The sequence below is a fragment of the Hydra viridissima genome, unplaced genomic scaffold (assembly GCF_058129835.1).
Source record: "Hydra viridissima isolate aposymbiotic clone 2 unplaced genomic scaffold, HvirCarnegie_v1 scaffold_12, whole genome shotgun sequence".
NCBI lineage: Eukaryota > Metazoa > Cnidaria > Hydrozoa > Anthoathecata > Hydridae > Hydra > Hydra viridissima.
In genome coordinates this window covers 14043439-14067261 of record NW_028324311.1, presented here as the reverse complement: position 1 = coordinate 14067261, position 23823 = coordinate 14043439, and the positions used below count along the sequence as shown (strand labels likewise).

The window sequence follows — 23823 nt, the reverse complement described above, 5'->3', positions numbered from 1 at the left end:
TATTATTTTTGCTATTATTATTATAATTGCTATTATTATTTTTATTATTTCTGTTATTACTAGTTTTACTATTATTATTAATACTATTATTATTAATATTTATATTATTATCACTATAAATGATATTATAATTATTATTATTATCACTATTAATAATGTTAAAATTATTATTACATTAGCATTTTTATAAATAGTACATAAATTTCTAAAAACAATTTCACCTTTCAAACAGCTCCTAATAAATTAACTCCGGCTACAACCACTTTTACAACAACTCAAACAACGACTACGAAAGCTCCAACAACAACAAAAACTTCAACAACAACAGTTAAAACAACCACTACAAAGGCAACAGCTTCAACAACACCAACTAAAACAACCACTGCAAACACAACATTGACAACAACAACCCCAAGCACAATGAGAACATCAACCCAAAGCACATCGACAACAACAAAACCAACCACATTGACAACAACAACCCCTAGCACATTAACAACAGCAACTTCAAGCACACTAAAAACAACAACCCAAACCACATTGACAACAAAAAGCCCAACAACATTGACAACAACAACCCCAAGCACACTGACAACAACAAACCCAACCACACTGACAACAACAACCCCAACCACATTGACAACAAAAAGAATAACAAAATTGACAACAACAACCCCAAGCACACTGACAGCAACAAACCCAACCACATTGACAACAACAAACCCTACCACATTGACAACAATCACCCCAACAACATTGAAAACAACAACCCAAAGCATATTGACAACAGAACTTACAACAGAATCTACAACAGGCTTTACACCAAGAGAGCCCACAACAACAGAATCTACAACAACAGAATCTAGAACTGAAACTACGCCTGAATCTACAATAGAATCTTCAACTGAAACTCCAATTGAATCAACAACAGAATCTACAACAGAATCTACAACAGAATCTACAACAAAATCTACAACAGAATCTACAACATCAGAATCTACAACAACAGAATCTACAATAACAGAGTCTACAACAGGCTTTACACCAACAAAACCTACAACAACAGAATCTAAAACTGAAACTACGACTGAATCTACAACAAATTCTACGACAGAATCTACAACAGAATCTACAACAGAATCTACAACAACAGAGTCTACAACAGGCTTTACACCAACAAAACCTACAACAACAGAATCTACAACTGAAACTATAACTGCATCTACAACAGAATCTACAACAGAATCTAAAACAGAATCTACAACAGAATCTACAACAGAATCTACAACAGAATCTACAACAGAATCTACAACAGAATCTACAACAGAATCTACAACAGAATCTACAACAGAATCTACAACAGAATCTACAACAGAATCTACAACAGAATCTACAACAGAATCTACAACAGAATCTACAACAGAATCTACAACAGAATCTACAACAGAATCTACAACAGAATCTACAACAGAATCTACAACAAAATCTACAACAGAATCTACAACAGAATCTACAACAGAATCTACAACAGAATCTACAACAGAATCTACAACAGAATCTACAACAGAATCTACAACAGAATCTACAACAGAATCTACAACAGAATCTACAACAGAATCTACAACAGAATCTACAACAGAATCTACAACAACAGAGTCTACAACAGGCTTTACACCAACAGAACCTACAACAACAGAATCTACAACTGAAACTACGACTGAATCTACAACAAATTCTCCGACAGAATCTACAACGGAATCTACAACAGAATCTACAACAGAATCTACAACAGTCTTTACACCAACAGAGCCTATATCAGCAGAATCTACAACTGAAACTATAACTGCATCTACAACAGAATCTACAACAGAATCTACAACAGAATCTACAACAGAATCTACAACAGAATCTACAACAGAATCTACAACAGAATCTACAACAGAATCTACAACAGAATCTGCATTAGAATCTACAACAGAATCTACAACAGGCTTTACACCAACAGAACCTACAACAACAGAATCTACAACTAAAACTACGACTGAATCTACAACAGAATCTACAACAGAATCTGCAACAGAATCTACAACAGAATCTACAACAGAATCTACAACAGAATCTGCAACAGAATCTACAACAACAGAATCTACAACAACAGAATCTAAAACAACAGAATCTACAACAACAGACTCTACAACAGGCTTTACACCAACAGAACCTACAACAACAGAATCTAAAACTGAAACTACGACTGAATCTACAACAGATTCTACGACAGAATCTACAACAGAATCTACAACAGAATCTACAACAGAATCTACAACAGAATCTACAACAGAATCTACAACAGAATCTACAACAGAATCTACAACAGAATCTACAACAGAATCTACAACAGAATCTACAACAGAATCTACAACAGAATCTACAACAACAGAGTCTACAACAGGCTTTACACCAACAGAACCTACAACAACAGAATCTACAACTGAAACTACGACTGAATCTACAACAAATTCTCCGACAAAATCTACAACGGAATCTACAACAGAATCTACAACAGAATCTACAACAGTCTTTACACCAACAGAGCCTATATCAGCAGAATCTACAACTGAAACTATAACTGCATCTACAACAGAATCTACAACAGAATCTACAACAGAATCTACAACAGAATCTGCAACAGAATCTACAACAGAATCTACAACAGAATCTACAACAGAATCTGCAACAGAATCTACAACAACAGAATCTACAACAACAGAATCTAAAACAACAGAATCTACAACAACAGACTCTACAACAGGCTTTACACTAACAGAACCTACAACAACAGAATCTAAAACTGAAACTACGACTGAATCTACAACAGATTCTACGACAGAATCTACAACAGAATCTACTACAGAATCTACAACAGAATCTACAACAGAATCTACAACAGAATCTACAAAAGAATCTACAACAGAATCTACAACAGAATCTACAACAGAATCTACAACAGAATCTACAACAGAGTCTACTACAGAATCTTCAACAGAATCTTCAACAGAGTTTTCAACAGAATCTTCAACAAAATCTACAACAGAATCTACAACAGAATCTACAACAGAACATTCAACAGAATCTTCAACAGAGTCTTCAACAGAATCTTCAACAGAATCTTCAACAGAATCTTCAACAGAGTCTTCAACAGAATCTTCAACAGAATCTACAACAGAATCTACAACATCAGAGTCTACAACAACAGAATCTACAACAGTCTTTACACCAACAGAACCTGCAACAATAAAAGCACCAGGTTTTACTTTTTTTTTTTTATTATCAATTTTTTCACAAGGCTGTGTTGACAACATTTTCCTAATGAAATTTTTTTATAGTTGTCAGTTTTTTAAATTAAATCTCAGCTTTCTTCAGGTTATGCTGGATGAGAAAACAATTAAATAGAGAGTATAATTGAGTGTATGAGTTACGTTTTTTTTTGTTTTTATAAGCTATTATTTGTGTAGCTGGAAAAAAATTTCTTTTTTTAATTTTTCTTTAATGCATCTTAAACGTAGTGATGTAAAATTAAAAGATAATGAAATTATTGTAATTGGTCTGTAACAGGAAAAACCTTCAGTCTTACTAACAGAGTTCTACCTTATGTAGTTTTCGGAGTTAAAATTGCAAAGTTTTATCATGCTTTCATGCCTTATTGAATTATTTTTTGTGCATTACTTTAAGATCAATGCTTGCTATCTAAAACAATAAATGATTTTCTATGGATTTAAAAAAATTCTAATGTAATCATGATGACTGAAAAAAAAAAAAAAAAAAACGTAACGTAAAACGAATATGAAGTAAGTAATAGTATAGTAACTAGTAAACGCAAGGTTTTGAGAACAAAAATACATGCGCATATACAGGAGAGTTAAGTTGTCTCGATCTTTTTGTTCGATTAAATTGCTGATTGTTCAAATTATCGGCTACAGCGTATTAAAGTAAATAAAAACGATAATATTTTGAGCTTTCATCTCGCAATGAAAAATCTGTTTAACATTTTTTTAGCTTGCAGTATATGTCATTGTGCGATCAACATTTCGACTTTTCAAATTATAAATCTATCGAAAGAAGATATTGAAACAATTTTTAATGGTAATAAAGTTTATTTTAGTTATCAAATTTTTTTATAAAAAGTAATTTTTTTAATGAATATTAATTTTTTTTTTTGAATATTAATTTTTTTTTTTGAATGTTAATTTTTTTTTGTGAATGTTATGTAGAGAAGTTTGTTCTCAAAATTAATCTTTCTTTCTGGAAATTAATTTTCAAGGAACTTCCTTTAATGACAAGTTAAAACAGTCGATTAGTTATTTATCGAACATAATCACAGAAATCATTAATAAAAACAACACCTTCGAAAGTTGCAGACAGGATTTGAAGAAAATAATCCGAATCTCTAATAGTCCTAATTGCATTGACTTAATGCTAAATAGCTTTTCAGATTGTACTTCGAACATAAACATTCAGTTAAGTGATCTCTTCTTTCGTGCAAAGAATTCAAAAAGAATGCTAGAAGAACAGTTTATTTTCTCGGAGAGAAGTTTTGAGATTTTCGCAGGTAAATAAATTTAAAGCTGTTCATAAGTTAATTTAGAAAACAATTTATTCGTTTATCTTTTAATCTATCGAAGTAATTGAGGAGGCTTTGCTTGATATTTTTGTGATTTTTCCTGTGTGTGTTGTTTCTTTACTTACGTTATGTGATACCTACATACGGTTTTTTTATAGGTTTAAAAAAGTTGATGGAGTTCGTCGGTTGGTAGTTTTCAAAGATCCGAACTTCACTTTTAATTTACATTAAATGGGTTCGATTGAAAAAAAGTCCAGCATTTGGTTTTTATGATCGGAAATTTCAATTTCTGGCAGAAAACAATTAGCTTAATTAAATTTAAAAGAAGCTTTGTTTAGTTTATCCTGTTACTGTTTTCGGTTTACCTTTTTGTTCAGTTTCTTAGCTTTTATATCAAAATCATTTAATCTATTTTCAAGGATTGAAGTTTTAAAAATCCATTACATAGTGTTTAATTCTATGACTTCAAAAAATGTTTGTCTAATATAACAGAATTCCATAATGCGAATTCTGATATATTAGACAACCATCTTTTTAAGTTTAAGTTTCTACCAGAAAAAAGATTGACAAAACGTTTTATTGAAAATAGAAACAGATTGATATAAAAATGACAAAAGAAAATAATAATAGGGCACATAACAATTATAATCACCGGCACAGAGAGTTCTTAAAGAGGTTTTCTTTTGGTCTTTAAAATGTCTCCGTAGACTTCTAACACAAAAGGATGGTTAGACGCATTTTAAAAAGTATCTTTGTCTTTTCCTAAACATAACTTAAAGGCTTTCTTTTACTATCTTTCTTTCGTAACTTTCATTAACTCAATATTATTAAAAGAAACTTCATATTATTTTTTTAATCTTTCTGCTTGGGCAACTGTCACTGGAATTGTGCAAAACAGCCTCTTTAAAATTATAATGATTTGAAACAGCATATCCAGTTTGTTTTTTTTTTAACTTCATTTAACAATCAACGGGCTGAAGAGAAATATTTTGTATATTGGCATCATATTTTAAATGTATTTTTCTGTGCATTTTTTTATAATAATAAATCTAGTTCATCTCTAAATGTAGGTCATCTCTAAGATATTTATCGATACCATTTTCAAACATTTTTGCAACTTTTCACACTTATTTTGAATTTCTTAATTATTTAAGTCACGGAACAACCATAATACATTGAATAAATTATCTATTTCTTTTACTGCATTAAATCTTCTTGTCATATTCCCAATGATGCTTTTCATGAAAACATTGAAAATATTAATTCTAAATTCTTCTGTCAGCGTCCTTTTTAACTACTATACAGTTTTTTACCTTTTAGTATATTTTCGCTCTGAAAATTTGTAATCATCTGTAAAGATGTGTCTAACAATTTAGATTCATTTAAAATAGTATCCATAGTATCTTTTATTGTATTTAATTAAACATGAAGACTTGACAAAGGATTATTTCTACATCAATTGTTTTATTGCGAGCTTGTAAAGCAGCACTTCTGTATTTTATTATTATTTCATATTTTTGCCAGTACTAAGCATTCAAAAGATTTCTTATATTTTTATTCCGTTAAGATCTAATCGAACTTCCGACGATTAGCTCAGAGTCAATTGCGATGTTTTAAAAAGAAAATTTACAAAATTAAAGTTAAGGACATCAATTGAGAAAATTTCAATTTTAATTGAAATTCAATGGAAAAAATTCGATTGAAAAAATTCGAACATTATTTTACTATAGAAATATAGAAAGAATAAAAAGAAGCATATTATGTTAAAAACTCATATGTTTTTTGTATTTAACATTTAACTGAATTAAAGTGTAATTAGTATAAGATATTTGTTTTAATCTGATTTATAGAGCTTTTAAAATTTTTTTCCAGCCTTATTTCCAATAAGGTTTGCCAGGCTGCTCTAAGCGCTTTAACTTATTTACATTTCATAATATTTAGCTTGAATTTAAAGATAAAAATATCATATTAGAGGGTCCTCGCCTAAGGGAAATGGGATATTCCTCGCCAGTCCTGTCCTTCTCTCCTTCCAGTCTGGACATACTGATCACTTTTTTACTTGTTTGCTATTACAAATTTTGAACGAAACCACTGTAGTTTAGGTTCTTTCCTTTGCAGATTTATATCAGCATTAACGCCGTAAAACTGTAAAATTTTGTAAAAGCTATCGTTGGGCACTCTTTGTGATAGAATTTCAAAACTGAGAATTTTTCAAATGCAATATATTTTCTCGGACAAAATAGTTTCATTTCAATTTTTGTATGAGATTAATCCAGGGAGGCTGTACTAACACTCTGCGCAGAGCGTTTCCTTTGGAATAGCCAAATAAGTTATACTCAATTCCAAATGACAGGGTACTATTTTCAGATGATTATATTTTGAAGGTTTATGTCCTTGTAAACGAATATTTGACGCAAATTTAAAACCAAAAATTTAAATATACAATATTTTACGCAAACCTTAGTTTTATCAGTATCTATTTTAAGTTATTTTTCCTAAATCATAGAACGAGCTTTTTAAAATTAAAAACTTTTAGCTTTCACTCTTCTAGACTATCACAGAAGCTGCAATGATAACTAAAAAAGACTCAACAACCACTATATAGATTTAAAAACTGAATAAAAAAAAACGCTATAAAAATACTTAACAGCTGCAGTTGGCTACAACCAACAACTACAAACAGCAGCTATAGAAGATTCAACATCAACTACAAAAGATTTAACAACTACAGAAGCTTAACAATAACTTTAAAAGCTAAAAGAATAACTACAGAAACTTTAACAACATCTTGAGAAGCTTCAGCAGCTATTGTAGAAGTTTTACCAATTAATTTACCATGTATTTATTTTTGTTTAAAAAAAAAATGCAAAAGAAGTATTTATCCAATAACAGAAAAAGAATCATGTTCTTTAGTTTTTCAATTTTTGAAAAACCTTTTTGTAAAGAAAAAACTAAAAAAAGCATCATATTACAGGCAGAAAATTAACTGACCCTTTAAATTCTCTTAAACGATTTTCACTTAATATACTTTATAATACTTAGCTGTGTTCATATTTAACCATGCATATTTAAATAAATTTCATATCTACCAAAATCAACATCATGAAGAACAATGTTAAATCAGTCTTTAATTGTAACAAATTTTAATCTCTTTTTCCATTTCCAATATCATTTTTTCCATTTACATTATCATTTCATTGAATCTTATAAAAGTTGATTCCTACAAATAAGTTCAATTTAAAACAAATTTGTATGATGTATCAGCAATGAAATAAATAAACGATAATTTTCAACTAATTTATTCTAAAAGATTGCATTAATATGAAGTCTGACTAGTGCTGAACATTGTAGGAGGAACTTTTATGTTGTTTCTGATCTAATGTTTTGAAGTCAGGAAGTTTTTCAAACTTTTACTTTACCTAAAACAGTTGGACACTTTTTTTAAAAACTTCAGCTGATAACTTTCTTAAGCACTCAAATGTTGAGACTTCAGTTGTAAAAGTAGTAATACAAAACTATTTTTTGACCATATGAAAATGTGCTATTTCTAAAAGTTGAATAATTTCCTATTTAACTGTACTAAATTTTAACAAATTGAAGGAGAATGCTAAAAAATGTTTGGAAAACTTGCCGAGTTAGAATTACCCAGTGACTAAGTTGGATGGACTTCTATCACATTTTTATAACTCCATTTTAGTGAAGCTAATATTGTCAACAATACCTTAAACGGATGAAAATCGGTAATTCCGGAATTTCCAGCAGACTGTTATTGATAGAAATATACTGATGTTTCAGAAATATATGATGCTCACAGGCTATTATTGATAGAAAATTGGTTGTTTGTCATTTTTTTCATTTTGCTTCAAACTTTTAATTCAAACTTTATTGATGACATGCAGATAACCATTACCATAGAAATCAACGCAGATCTTTTTTTTTTTTTTTTTTTTTTTATGATTCGCCCCTAAGAAACTTGGTTGTGCTTTTGTCACCTCTAATATATTTTTCTCTAATATAGTTCATTTTGATCAGATAGAGCCAAGGAATATGCAGATAATTAGAAAGCTAATTTAGGAATGTTATACATAGCAGAATTTGACAGATTAAGTTTGAAAAGTTTTTTATTGGTTAAAGCCCTATATTAAAAAACATACTTAGAAGAGAAACGTTGATTTTTTAAATTGCAATTATTTACAAATTTATTACTTTTAAAAATTCCGTAATTTATAAACTTTAAGAAACACATGGTTACTTACACTTTAATGGCATCATTTTTAAAAAGTTTACTATAATACAAGTCGGATTTTCTTATTTTACAGCTATAATATTTTAAAATCTTTACAAAGCTAATATTGAAAATACTTTTACAATTCAGTGCAGAGTGTTTTCATAAAAATTTGAAGAAAACTGGATCGGATGCAATCTTTTGATGAGTAAAAAGAACTGGCTGTAAGGTATAACTGAGCAAACTTTTCTGCCGGACGTTGACTAGGGTATTTCTGGTACTTAGTGTAAGAAGTTGTAGTATTCAAGTTGAGTTATTCAAAGCATGATCCAAAACTGGATTAACCTTGTTTTCATAAACTTAGAGATATTTGGATTGGAGATCAAAATGTTCACTAATTTTTTTTAAAAACATCCCCCTTCATATGCAAAAAATGTTATTCACCTGCCATCATAATGAAATTCAATGCTCATAAAAATCTACTGGTTAGAGAGATTGAGAAAGATTATAAAAATTGGGTACCTCTGTTATTCAATTTCAAAATTTGAAGCAGGAAACAAAATAACAGGTTTGAAAAAAATGGTGTGTATCAGCATGTCAATATTGTTAACATTACTTGTATGAAATCTACGTCTTTGAATTCTTTAACAAAAAAAAAAGGTGATAGCTGTTGGTTAAAACTAATTACAATCTTCTTGTTTGATGAAAATGATTTGAAACATTTTACTTTTTAATTGCCGTAGGAGATCTTTAAAAGAAAGTTTTTTGAAATTGTACTTCTTCAACCATAGTTGTTGCAACCATTTGAAGCAGCTTCATACTGTATTTCATACTACCTTTAAAATGGATTTAAAATGAAAGTCAAAATTGATACGCCATGTATTTTTAATAAATCTTCTTTCATGCCAAGGATTTCTTCTTGTAACATTACTACTGAAATCAATAAAAACAATTCTATTTTAGAATTCTTATGGATAAAATTAAAGAAGAAAAAGCCAATCATTTATGTTATTGGTATTAGTTAATGAAATGAATTAGTGACGTATGTACAAATAAATCCTGAAAACAATTCAGGCCTAGTCTTAGGGTAGGAAAAAACAAAAAAAGAGTTAGGGCACATGCGAGCTCTTAAGACAATAGCAATGGAGTTGCTAGCGGGGAGAGAGGTTGGAATCGGCCGTCAAATGAGCTTGTGATCTAGGGATCAGGTGGGCTTTTTATAGAGAACGCAGCTACCTACTGTTATGAAAATTTTAAAACTTGCAATTTCTTAAATTGTCAGCAACCTGATATTTAAATTTCTATAGTTTTGAATAAGTTCGAACGATAAAGGCTCAACATGATGTGAGAGTATGATATAAAATGTGATAAGCTGTTATTAGTTTGCATATTGAAAAATGTATTTTTGATCTTGATCATATATCATAAAATATGTTGCTGACATTATTTATAATATTTGCATATGTCATTTTACAACTTTTACAGCTAAGATTCACGTAGAAACGTTTGGTAAGAAAAGTTAATGACCTAATTTTCTCAGTAAACTTTGTGAGTTTTGCAATAATGACCAGAAATTCAATTGTAACTATACTAACAAAAGGTAATAGTTCAATTAGTGAGATCAGAAACAAAAGCTAAATTAGCGATGATAGGCAAAATCTGTTCCTGAGAGTCATGACTAAGAGGTCGAAATAAAAAGCGCTAACGAAATTAAGAGCAAAATTAATTGGTTTTGAATAAACAGCACTTATTTTAAAGAAACATATGTCAAAATATATTTATGGCAAGTTAACATTTTTGAGAGACTTTTGATTGCATTATATTATTTGTATTAATAGATTATTATCTGTATTTGTAAATATTTACAAAGTTTATATGAATTATTTTAAAGTGTTTGTTAAGTGGAAAGAGAACTATATGTAAGTATCATTATAACAACATTTATACTTTCGTTGAATAACAATTATATTGTTATTAATTGTATTGATATTTTGTTTTTAAGTTTTATGTAAGTAAGGTGCTGGACGTCTAGGAGACTACCATTACAGGAACCATACACAAACAAAGCACACACACACCTACACAAAAATGGGGGCAAACGAACAACCTAACACCCTAAAGTAGCCAAAAAATAAACAAACGCATTCTCCGAAGACAAAACTATGTTATTGCCGCCCTTAGAATGTCTCGACGCTTACGCAATCCACGCCTTTACATAAGGCACTGGTGCTTTGAAATCGTCTGTTTAAAAATGAAGCCATTCCATTTATGAACAATAAAACTAAATTATTATCGCCTTCGTTTTGTATTCATTAAACATTCTTGATTTTTTAATTTTTACTTATATAAAACGAGATGAACATTGGGCTCAATAGCGATGATAAACGTCTTGTACTTGAAGGCATCACAACAAATTGCCTTTCCGAAAAAAATGCATACAAGCATTAAAATTGGTGTAAAATATTATATAGTACGGGCAGATATGTATTTAGAATCTTGAATAACTAAAGTTCAAAATTACTAAATTCATCGATAATTATATATAATAACCATGTAAAATGGTAAAAAAAATCGATAAATATAAACTTAGTTTACCTTGAGGTTTCAATTTCAATTAGGGCCCTTTTAAATTTTTAAAACCAGCTGCCGATACACACTTATGAAAAGGCATGCATGGTGGAACTGACTAAGCTTCAATTTAAATCGTTGCTTCGTATCTTCAAGATCATCTAATTAAAGTATCTTTGAAAATGCTGCGCTTAAATAAGCTAAAGTGAGGAAAATTAAAAAGGAAGAATAAACAAAAACCAAAACTTTTAATCTGAATTAAAAATGAAAGCGTAAACTTACAAGTAAATATTTTCCTCATTCAAAAATGTCTTTTTCTTGATAGATTTCAAACCACTCTTCTTCATACAGACATCGAATGGTTTTTTTTTCTTTTCACGCATATAATGTGAGTATTTAAATAAACTACACTTGTTTCTACATATATATATATACATGTTTTTAAAAATTTCGTTGTTTATATAGTTTACAATAGTTAGTTTAACTTGCAAATATCTTGTTATGAAAAGCGAAAAATTTGTAAAGACAAAAAAAGTTATATACTAATTTCAGCAATTTATAATGATTCTTTTTGTTTGCAAATGCAAATATTGATGACTATGGAGAACTTTTAATATTTTCTTAATTTCGACGTTTTCCAAATTCATAATAAACATTAACTTATTCAAAAACGAAAGGTAGAAAACATAAAATATTAACATTTATGAAACCTCAATGATTCAAGAGAAGCATTATGTAGCTCTGCGTAATATTAGTTAGAGGCGTTTAAAAAGCTGTGTAAATGTGATTATTTGGCAGTTTGGCGTTTGACGCCTCCAGATATTTAGTGAGCCTCAAATTTGTAAGTAAATTGATAGTTTTATTGGCACAACTTTCCTGGTCCGAACTCAAGAAAGTTGTGCCGAGGCTATCAATTTGCATACAGCAGTACACGACAAGCTATGTTAAGTTCTTTTTTGAGATATACATGTGTGTGTTTGATTGTTTGTTCGTTTATTGTTTTTTTTTTTCTGTTTGAGTTTTTTTTTTCTTTTTGCACGGAAGATGATTTCTTCTATAAGCTATATAAAAGTAAATAAATTATTACTGAATGGTGGTTTTAATATTATGCATAAAAAATCGTATATTGCGCTGGAATTCGTCCTACCATTTTGTGATTGTGACTTTAGAAGGCATTTAAGGTAAGAAATCAAATTAAGAGTTTTCATTTTGACTAATTTTTTAAGCTGTAAACCTCCTCAAAAATAAAATAATCAAAAAACTTATTGTGTTCAGATCTTATGCAAAACTTATTTGATATTTACTATCTCAAAATCTTTTTCGAAAATTGCAACATTTCATTTTTATTCCTCAAAATGCAACTTAGAGCTATTAACATTATGTCTATGAATTGCTATTTACATTATGTCTATGAATGTGTAGCAGTAATAATTACTTTTATCAAAAAAAAATTAATCGTTGATTTTCACTTTAAAGAATGACAGAATGGCAGACCTAAAATGAGCTTGACGTTCCTTTGGATAATGCAGAGTGTACTACCACATTACTATTTTATATTTAATGTTGGATGAATTATTAGAACTAAAGCACCAATAAAGATCTGAAACATCTCTGTCGTTGCCCGGTGTTAAACCATCTTTGCCTATTTAATCCTTAAATACAAAGGCAGTTTGTTGAAAGATGAAACAACGTTGAAGATGTAATAATACAAATTATGAAACTGGGGGATCATCAGCTGTTGCATGAATGTAAATGAAGCAAAATTTTTGTAAAGTAAAATGATTAAAAAAGAAAATCGTAAAATGTGAATTGTGCAATATATAAAGTTCGAGTAAATTTTAAATATTTTTATGTTTTTTTTACTTACAAATCGAAACTTGAGACAAACCTAAATCAAAAGACAACATCTAAAGTCTGTTCAGATAATCATACCTCTTATAAATTTTTTCTTTAAACAATAATATTGTGGCAAACCTGGTAATCTTACTGACAAATTAAAAAATCAGAAAATTAAAATAATAAAATGCTAATAGCTGCTTTATTTTACAAAACTTATAGTTAATTTTCATAAAATCTTTCAACTCATATACCTTTCTGAAATAGAATCTTTAGCAAGTCCTAGATCCAATGACCAAGCATAAAAACAAATTTTTTTTTTTTTATTAAGAAGCCGATGAAAATGATTTGAGAAAAATAATAACTAGATCATACTGGCCTTGTGAACGAGCTAGATACTGTTCTTAGATACTGAATTTAATGTAGTTTTCCTGTGATCACTGAAATTTTAAATTTTATTTAGATTAAAGGTAGTTATTAAAGATGGCCTACGCATTTTAATTTTACTTAGAGCAAAACTTTCTAGAATTACTCTAAACCAACATTTTTCAAAAGTTGAAGAAATAAAAGATAAAGACATTTTATATAAAACAACTACTTCATAAAAATCTAATAGCAATTTATCTGATGCCATGAAAGGTATTCTTTTATACAAGCAACGTCATTATACAAAAATATTTCTTTTATTTTTTTCATTTACGGAGTTTTTTTTTAATTGCTACAGAGAATATAGCAGCTTGCGAGCAGATAAACAGGCTAAAAAAAAACAAAAGATGGTACCCAAAATGGAATTAAAAATATTTTGGAATAATCAACTCTGTACCATCATTCAATGAAGTTGTTAGTAATCTACCCTGTAACAAATTCAAGGAAAACGTGGATCATCCCTAACTCAATCATAACGATTCTGTGTCATTGGTTTATGAAGAGACGTTGATGTCAGTTTCTTAACCATATCGTCGTCCAGGTAACTGCAAAGTAAAGGCTATTAGATATGTTTAAGAAGAAAGTACAATAACTGACCTAAAGTGGCTGTTGAACATTTGCAGCGGATTTTTGGTTGATTAAACCAATAGCTTTTTTCATTTGTGACAAAAAACTTATTACTTGTACAAGGCCTTTAAGGCACAATCATAGGTGAAGTATTATTCTGTTAGTGAACATTCTATTTTATAATGATTGCGCACTATTAAAACCTTTCTATTGAGATAAACGCTACTCTGACTTGCGCTATTTTTATCGGTAGATTATCAATTAATAATAGTAGATTTAATTTAAGTCAACTTATTGCGATATTTAGTTAGACATGTGCTAATGTTTGTATTTCTAAGCTAGGCTAGATTCGGGGCCCATTTTATATCTTCATGCCCTAAGCCAGCTTATCCTAGTGTATCATCACAAAAGTGTGTCAAAATAGAGTCTATACTTTCATACAAATAGTTGCAAAGAGTTTGTCTTTGCAAACCTTAAAATTTAACTCAAATGGACAAGAACTACAGACTTGCAGCTTAAAAAATTTTGAAGGTGAGAAAAGCGGACGACTTGGGGTACATATAAAATATACATACGTGAAATATAGAACAGTGCAAAATGCTAATTCAATAGCTTCACATTTAAAAGAGTTTATTGATTAAGAGCAAAAAAAGTATGCGAGCCTGTTTGGAATAACCTATAAATTCCATATTTAACATTCACTGATGATTAAAAGATAGTTCAGTGGGGGTTGAACTTAGAAATAATCCGGAGAAACAAATGCTGATTTAATATTTACTGAATTTAGTAAATATTGAATCTATTTTTGTGATGAATATTAACTATTATAAAAGCTATTGAATGCAAGTTGAGCTGATGAGACCCTCCACGATAAAACCTGATCACTAGCAGTTTAAAATGTTGTAGCATTTCACTTACTTTTTCTAACCTAGTTTAATTGTTTTTTGAATTTTTTGGTATGTACAAAAACAAGAAATTATTTTTTTCCTCATTTTTACACATAAATTTTAATAAAAGTTATTCTTTTAATTATCTTTATTACAATTTATAAGCGTAATTATATCTTTATACAGATAATAGGGCTCGAAAAAAACGAAAATGCTCGAAAATGTTTCATTTTTATATACAGCCAAGTGACTATATTATTGCCACCCTTTAGAACTAAAGATTTTAAAATTAAATTTAAATTATTTTAATTTAACTAACAATTTTTTTTTTTTTTATTGTTTGGAAGTCTTAATAGGAACCAATTTTTAAAATTTTTATGAGATTAAAAGAGGGAGGTAAAAGCACCAATTAATTCCAACTGCATTGACTCGATGCTCGATAGCTTTTCAGAACACACCTCCAAACATCACCTTCATTTTATGAAATGTGTACATTTTGAAAACGTTCAACTTTAAGTCTAATAAGCAATCTTTATTTTTTACCCATTCTAATCTTCGTGTCAGTTTTGGTTTTTCGTGTCAGTTTTGGTTTTTTGCTTGTGTTTGTGAGAATGTCGAAAAGTTTATTTAAACATCTTGATTCCATGCTTCTTAAGTTTGAAACAAACTGTGTATTTGAATGGTTTTTGGTTTTCGAGTATTATTTTGTTTTTACTAGTTGACCACTCAGTGTTAAAGTTTTTTTTACCGAATTGCCTAATTCTTTTTTGTGTAAAGATCTCCATATTAACTAATTTTTTCCTAATATTTGAACAGATACTCGAAAAACTTCACATTTTTCAGAAATATATCTTTGATAATAAGTAGTTTTAGAAAAAACACAATTGCAGCGTTTTTTATAGGGTTTGAAAAAAACGAAAATGCTCGAAAATCTTTAAATTTTATATACAGCCCATTGACTATATTATTGCCACCCTTTAGAATTAACGAATTTAAAATTAAATTCAAATGATTTTAATTTTAACAGCGAATTTTTTTTGTTGTTGGTAATACCATGTTACCTTTTCGTCATTTTGTAACATCTTTCTACTAATATGGAAGTTTTTTTTAAAGATTTTATAAATCTATAATTTGATTTTAACTTAAATCTGGTGGAGTATTGTTTATTTTTCTTAATAGGAACCAATTTTTAAAATTTTTATGAGATTAAAAGAGGGAGGTAAAAGTACAGCACCAATCAATTCTAACTGCATTGACTCGATGCTCGATAGCTTTTCAGAACACACCTCCAAACATCACCTTCAATTTATGAAATTAGTATATTTTAAAAACGTTCAACTTTAAGTCTAATAAGCAATCTTTATTTGTAGATCTAAGGAAAAAATATTTTATCAGCACTAAAAACGCTGCAATTATGTTTCTTCTAAAACTACTTATTATCAAAGATATATTTCTGAAAAATGTTCAAATATTAGGAAATATATTTCTGATAAATATATTTCTGAAAAATGTTCAAATATTAGGAAAAAATTAGTTAATATGGAGATCTTTACACAAAAAAGAATTAGGCAATTTGGTAAAAAAAAACTTTAACACTGAGTGGTCAACTAGTAAAAACAAAATAATACTCGAAAACCAAAAACCATTCAAATACACAGTTTGTTTCAAACTTAAGAAGCATGGAATCAAGATGTTTAAATAAAACTTTTCGACATTCTCACAAACACAAGCAAAAAACCAAAACTGACACGAAAATTGTAAAGAAGATTAGAATGGGTAAAAAGTAAAGGAACAAAAGTGAAGATGATCGAAAGTTTGTAAAATCATTTTTTTAATAATATTTACATATTAACTTATAAAGTGAAACTGTTAATTTACTTTTTAGGAATGCTTAAGTAATAAAGGTACTTTTCAAAAGTAGAACAAAGCTCAATATGTGAAGATAAAAGTGTGAGAAAAATATTTATCCAGCTGCACTTTTAGACAGTCAATCATATCGCGTCAGTAATGTTTTGGTCCACTATGTGTGTAATATTTGAGGTACGGAAAAACCGTATACTGATGAAGGAATGGGGAATCAAATGCAGTAAAAACAAGTTCTAGAACAAAAAGAACGTGTTTATACACGCATTTGATTCCCCATTCCCTCATCAGTATAAAGTTTTTTATTTAGCGGAACGATTTTGTTATTGTAAAAAAAAATTTTAAAGCTAAAGAGAAAATACTAAAAGAGTAGTAAATAATCTAAAAGTTATAGAAGGAAATACTAAAAGTGTATATAACAAATAAACTTGTTTTGATCGAAAAAATCATCTATGAATAAAACTATAACAAAAACCTGTTTATTATAAACTGTCATAAAGGCAAAGGCTATTAATATTTATATTAATTAATATTTATGTATAATTATTAATACGCTAAACTGAACCTTTTGATTATTTCTTAATAAAACATATTATGAATGTAAATAATGCTTTATTTATCACTTGGTTTAAATAGAAAAGTTGCAAACAGGTATTATAAAATTCATATTTTTCTACAGTTTTTAAGAAAAACTTAGGGTGGCCGTTATAAATACGGCTGTATATATTAAAAATCATGTTTTACACACAACTTTTTTACAAACTATTTCAAACTCTATGGAATAACAGTTTATCGAGATGTTTCTGTAAAAATCTCGAAATATTAAATTAAAGATCATTTGACTCTGAACACGATTTAAAGCCATTTTACAAATTAAGCAAGTTTACAAAATTTGCTGCTGAGGGTGACATTATATTCAAGCATTAGCTTAAATTTTTCTTAATCATAGTTGAAACAATTTTGAATAAAAACCCAGTCTTTGAAATATGCACATGAGATTAAAAGAGGGAGGTAAAAATATTGCACCAATCAATACTAACTGCATTGACTCGATGCTCGATAGCTTTTCAGAACACACCTCCAAACATCACTTTCAAAACAAAAGATCTGTTTGCAAAGATTAAAGGAAAGAATTTGAATTAATTAAAGTTTCTATTAAAAGACTAGTTCCGTAACAAATACTTTCAATACTTTATGCAAAAGAAAAAAGTTTTGGTATTTTTAACATAATCCAATTTAATGCTGAAGATCAATCTATATATATTTGTTTTTCGAAGTTAAATTTTTACAACTGCTCCAATTTCACTTATTGTAAATTTGATCCACTATTTTTATTTATGAATTGATTAGTAGTAATAAACAAGACTTGAGAAAGCTATAAATTATGTAAAAGCTTAAAAAATTTTACAAGGAAAGTTATGGGTGAAATGGATATATTTTCTGAGAACCACATCTAAGAAAACAAACGTGATTCTTTCCACTTTAAATGTTGAACAGTTTTTAAACGCAAAAAATGCTTAACTAAATCTTCTAACAGCAGGCCATTAGCCGAGATTAAGTGAATTGGTAAATTTATTTTAAAAAATGAGTAATGACTCATATATTATGATACATAATGAGTTAAGATTAGTTTGAGAGATATAGTAAACATGCTGTCACGAGAATTACAATTATTAGCTGTATTAACATCTTAGCGATGTGAAAGAACTTATAATGAAATAAACTACCTAGTTGCTGAAATAAGGGTAGAGTTTTTCCTTTTCAATAAAATGGAAGTACAAACTCCATATTATTTGGATGATTGTAATTATAGAATACTTAAATGAAATCTTGTTCTTTATTGGTAATATAACAATAATTGGTCACAAAATCATTGTTCATAAAATCTTGTTTTTTTATTGGTCAAATCTATACTTGTTTTTATTAGATAAATAAACGAACAAGTTTTAAGATTGAGTTTGCCTTAACAATGACGAATCTTAAATCAAATTTAAAAAACAAGATCATTTAGGTATTCTCTTTTATAATTAAGGCATCACATGTCTCATTTTAATTTTGCGGATTTAAAATGAACATTAGAGAAATGATTTTAAAACTGCATTGTAAAGAACGTAATACATCGTTGTGAGCGTAGTACAGGACACAAATTAATGTTACAAAAAGAAGAAGTTCAAAAAACAAACTGCTTAAGTTGCCATAAAAAATCAAAAAATTGAAAATTTCGTTGGTAGGTATTGTCCCTTGTAAGCATCAAGCTATAACTTTATGAACCATATCAAAAAAGCAATGATAAACGACCCGAACTATGCTATATTAACTTCATGCGGTTTTAGTTTGAGACAAAAAAATGTTTTCACACTTTTTGAATTTTGAGGAGAATCGTATGACGTTAAAATAACATAGTTCGGATCATTTATCATTGCTTTTTTGATATGCTTCATAAAACTGTAGGTTGATGCTCTTTACAAGTGACAATACTAAGTAACTTGTTTTTTGAGGACGCTCCTCAAAATTCATAAATTCACATTTTAGCACAAATCAGTTTGAAAATAAAGTGTAAAAACAGTGTGTTTTTTCCTGTAAAATCAGGATTTATGGACTTGTTTTCTTTCTGAATTTAGCGATTCATATATTTTCAGTGATTTAAAAAACGAAATATTCGATCAACAGATATTTTTTTTACAATGGCATTATATAAAATTAGTTTAAAGCAGTATGAATTTGTTTTGTAAAACACATTTTAGTTCAGTACTTACGTTATTTACCTCTCATACCCACACTTCTCCGGATTTACTATGGCAGAGTTGTAAAGTTATTTTCAACTGGAATGAAAGCTTCATTTTCTGGAAACTTATCTTCAAACAAAATTGCTTCACAAGGTGTAAATAGGTATTTAAATCAAGCTGAATTGATCTAAATGTTTTGTTAAACAAAGTTTGCTTCACAATTATAATTAAAGAAAATTAAAACTTATAATTTAATAGAAAAAAACTAAAAAAGGTACCATTTTTTTCTAACAATACCCAGTTTTCACCTCGTGCTGATCTTAGTACACATAAAAGAGTGTTCTTAGAGTTGAGTTTAGAATTATATTTTTTTTTGCTGTTCTCCGTTTAAGATGATAACAAGCGGAAATGAGAATGAGCGTTAAGTCATATGATTTAGCATACTCCTTCTCATGACCCCATGACAGCTTATCCTTTTTTGTCTATTTTTGCTGCGTTACTCAGTCAACCGTTTAGAGCCGCTTTCTATAATTATTTATATAATTTTCACGATTTTATATAAGATTTTCTCCACATCAAATTCAAGTTTTTAATCTTTGTCCATAGAAATTATTTATTTCTTCAGAAATATTTGGAGACATGTGTTCTTTCAAAGTAGTTGAAAAAAAAGGTTAATGCAAGAAATAAGTTTATATAGTAGTTTCATAGTGTAATGGTGTCAATTAATAGCCCCTTACATAAGGGTCTATTTTAAATCATAAAAGTTTTAGATAAAGTCTAACTGGAAATTATTTCTTTGACAAAACAGCCTGAAAAAGTAAATGTTAGCTACCATGCAGAGAAAGTAAATGTTTAGCTGTATTTATTCTTTTAAACAACAATTTTATCAGGAAAACGATAGTTGACGATTTGATTTTGATTCGCCATCAACTCTAGTAAAGCATAAAATGCAAGATAAGCAATTGATTTTACACCATCTTGATAAACAGTTCCTTGAAAGATTTAGTTTAGTTTCAAAATCTGAAGAATATTTTTGAGAGAACATGATCAATTATGAAATATTTTTTTGTTGTTATTGTTTTTTGAGCAAATTAAAAAAGTTATCCCGTAAACAAGCGCTTAATCAGCGCTGACAGAAGATTAAAATACTAAAGATTTATAAACTCTTTAATCTTATATTGGAATCGAGGGGAAACGGTACTTATATCTGTCAGGAACCCAGTTGTTTCCTACATTATCATGGGGATTTTATTACTTTTTTTGTACAAGCTTCTGGGGGATGTTGATTTTCGTTGCAGTTGCTGTTGTATTATCATTTCTTCTCGTTGTGCAGTTGTAACTTAGCGATAAGCAAAGCAATTAACGTCTAAATTAGATTTGTTTATGACATTTTTTATCAGTAAAGAGATGATGTTCTTATATATTTTTTATAAAGTGATCTAATTATTGATATATAAAATCTTTCATAAAAGTTGGCTTAGTTTTTTGACGCAACGAATATATTAGTATTGTGAGGTAGGAGAATTAATAAGAACAATATGAAAAGACGTACACTCGTAGACTTATCCCGTCATCTATATTTAAGATGGGAAGATAAATTATAAGGAAGAAAAATTAAAAACAGCGCTTAGAAAAGACGCATACACGAAGACACTATAATCCCTCTTATCTTATACTCGAATCCATACCTCCTCAAACTCTATAACCCTTAAACACACATTCACTCTTTACTCAAAGATTACATGAATACAAAGGTATTTTCAGAGTATTTCCCAACTAGTTGAATCGATCTGTTCTTAAGGTGACGGCTGCACTAGCAACACTTAATAAGATGTTGCATGATCTAGTGAAAATCTTTGATTGGTATTTATGTGAAAACAGAGTTCATCAGTAGGTAAATGAAAGAAATAATTTATTAGTTTGAAATTTTATTAACTGATATTTTTTTGTTTCGCAAAGTCCAAAATTGGTTTAAACATGGAATTTTCTGGCCAGGTTTAAAAAGAAAATCTGAAGCATAAACTTTTTAATGGCTATTCAATTAGGATTAAAAAGTCATAAAAAGTTTAAGTAAAAAAGTTTAAAAGCAGAAACAGTTATTTTGAAAAAATAATAATATAATGATGACGGCATCTGACTGTTTTTGTAAGTAGAAAGTCATACAGAAAAAAAAGTTTGTCAAGTTTTGTATTTATGGGTTAGATTATAATAGGAATTTCGACCTAATGCAATTTTACAAATGTGGGCCGTAAAATTTAAATAGATATGTGTTAGCTAAAAACTTTCATGCGTTACATGGCAGTCAGCATTTATTCTGGTTTTAGTTTAGGTCACATTTAAAGTTTGCAGCTAATTTTAAATTCTAATTTTCAATACAAAATCTAACTTTCACTTGAGCTAATTCTACGTTGCACCAGAATTTTAAAAAGCAGTGCTTTCACTTATCCCATATTATCAGAAATCTAATCCCCTCATCCAAGTCTGAGCCTCCAATCCAAATCCGAGCCTCCAATCCAAATCTGAGTCTCAAAATCCTAATGACTAAAGTGGTGCTCATACAAAAGCACGGTTTGCTACTATTACAAGTACACACTATTGCTTTATATTGACGTGAGAATTATCCAGTTTTGTCTCCAATTTTTGAAAAAATCAATATTTTAATGTTGCATAATTTAGCATTATGTTATTCTTTTTTAACTATTATGAAAATGTATGAGAATTTTAACAAGGTGCCGCATAACATATTACAGTGATCTAGATCCTCAATAAGCTAATTTGAAAATGTTATTTTATACCAGTTTCGATCAACCAATCATATTAACTATTTACATAGCTGTACGGAATAATTTTGTTTTTGCTGTTTTCAAAATGGCAACTGAAAACATTGATTAAGAAATGGAACCTGCCCTAAATCAAAACGAAGGAAGTCTCTCAACTTGATATAAATATTACAATATTTTGGATAATCTGTCGTGACGGTTTGTGGAACATTTATTTGAATTTAAAGTTGGAAAAGCAGAATTTGGCTGTTGCTCGGTTGATTAAGTTTAATAGTCTATTGTTTATCCATCCTAAATAATCATATAAAAAAAGTAATGTACTGTTTTAAGCTAATATTTATTATTTTAGATTCGCTTGGAATTACGCCTTTTCGTAGGTCACCGCATGTGGAGTTTCTAGGAAACGTTAAGCTGATAAGAGTATTTGGAAACAAAATACAAGAAAATACAACGTTAATTGCGTAAAGGTTATAAAAGTTCTAAAGGAAAACAAGTGCAAAAAAAATCAATTGTGACGCTAAAAAGTAACAGAAATTGTTAATTCAATTGCTCTTACAACATATCTGAGATTGAGCGTAAAATAATATTTGAGAACCTCTCAACCTTAGATGACGATGGTTAAAAGCATTTCTATTCAAAAACTACCGAATATTTTGAAAAAAAATGATGTCGTACACCTGCTGTTGAAGATTTAAGGAAAAAAAATATATCTGAATATTTGAATTTTTAAAAATATAAGCTGAATATTTGAATTTTTAAGGAAAAAAACATCTTTTTATTACAGCTTTTCTGTTTCTAATACGCAATTTAGAGTTTGTAAATCTAATTAACTTTCAACGTTGAATATTAGTAGCCTAAGAATTTTTTACTTTGAATGCTTAACTACTGCAACGTCAGTGCAAAAAAAGCTTACCACAAGGTTCTAAACAAATTGCGCGAGACCATTTAAACATTTCCCAAGAATTGAGGCACATTATTAGATATTTGTTTACGAATTTAATATAAAAGATGTAGCAGAATAACATTTTTTTTTTTTACTAAAAACTGAAGTTATTTTGTTTTCCAAAAGGGGACGTCCATAAAGTACGTGCACAGTAAAACCAATGCTTTTGGACCCCCCTCCCCCCTTGTACGCCCTTGTACGCTTTTAACACCCCCTCCCCCTCTGCGTAGGTACGCGTTATTTATTAAAAAAGTATGACCTCCCCCCCACCCCAAAAAAAAAAGTTTTCAAATCATAAAATACAAAAAAGATCAACTTAGCTATTTGTATTTCCACAAATAGTGACTTAAATAAATTGAAAATGCTATGGAAAACAGGCATGAA

At 29.0% G+C, this 23823-nt stretch overlaps 1 protein-coding gene, 1 long non-coding RNA gene and 1 pseudogene across 4 annotated transcripts in view; 2 read left to right on the top strand and 1 right to left on the bottom strand.

The window, feature by feature from the left end:
* Positions 1-23823, top strand: part of LOC149881406 (uncharacterized) — a 72347-nt gene that overhangs the window by 4549 nt on the left and 43975 nt on the right. The window contains exons 2-4 of the mRNA XM_090067983.1: positions 233-3304; positions 4054-4140; positions 4319-4606. Coding sequence (XP_089924109.1) covers positions 233-3304; positions 4054-4140; positions 4319-4606 — 3447 coding nt within the window. The remainder of the gene's footprint in view (positions 1-232; positions 3305-4053; positions 4141-4318; positions 4607-23823) is intronic.
* On the bottom strand, positions 8791-20187 carry LOC149881411 (uncharacterized). Of its 3 annotated transcripts, XR_016445910.1 has the most exons (5): positions 19995-20186; positions 18317-19903; positions 11694-17147; positions 11439-11611; positions 8791-9776 (listed from the first exon to the last, which is right to left on the bottom strand). It is a non-coding gene; the product is annotated as an uncharacterized LOC149881411 (long non-coding RNA). The 3 variants fall into 3 exon arrangements; XR_016445909.1 differs by having other exon boundaries at positions 11694-19903; positions 19995-20187; XR_016445911.1 differs by having other exon boundaries at positions 8791-9773; positions 11694-19903; positions 19995-20187.
* On the top strand, positions 21683-23476 carry LOC149881410 (uncharacterized; annotated as a pseudogene).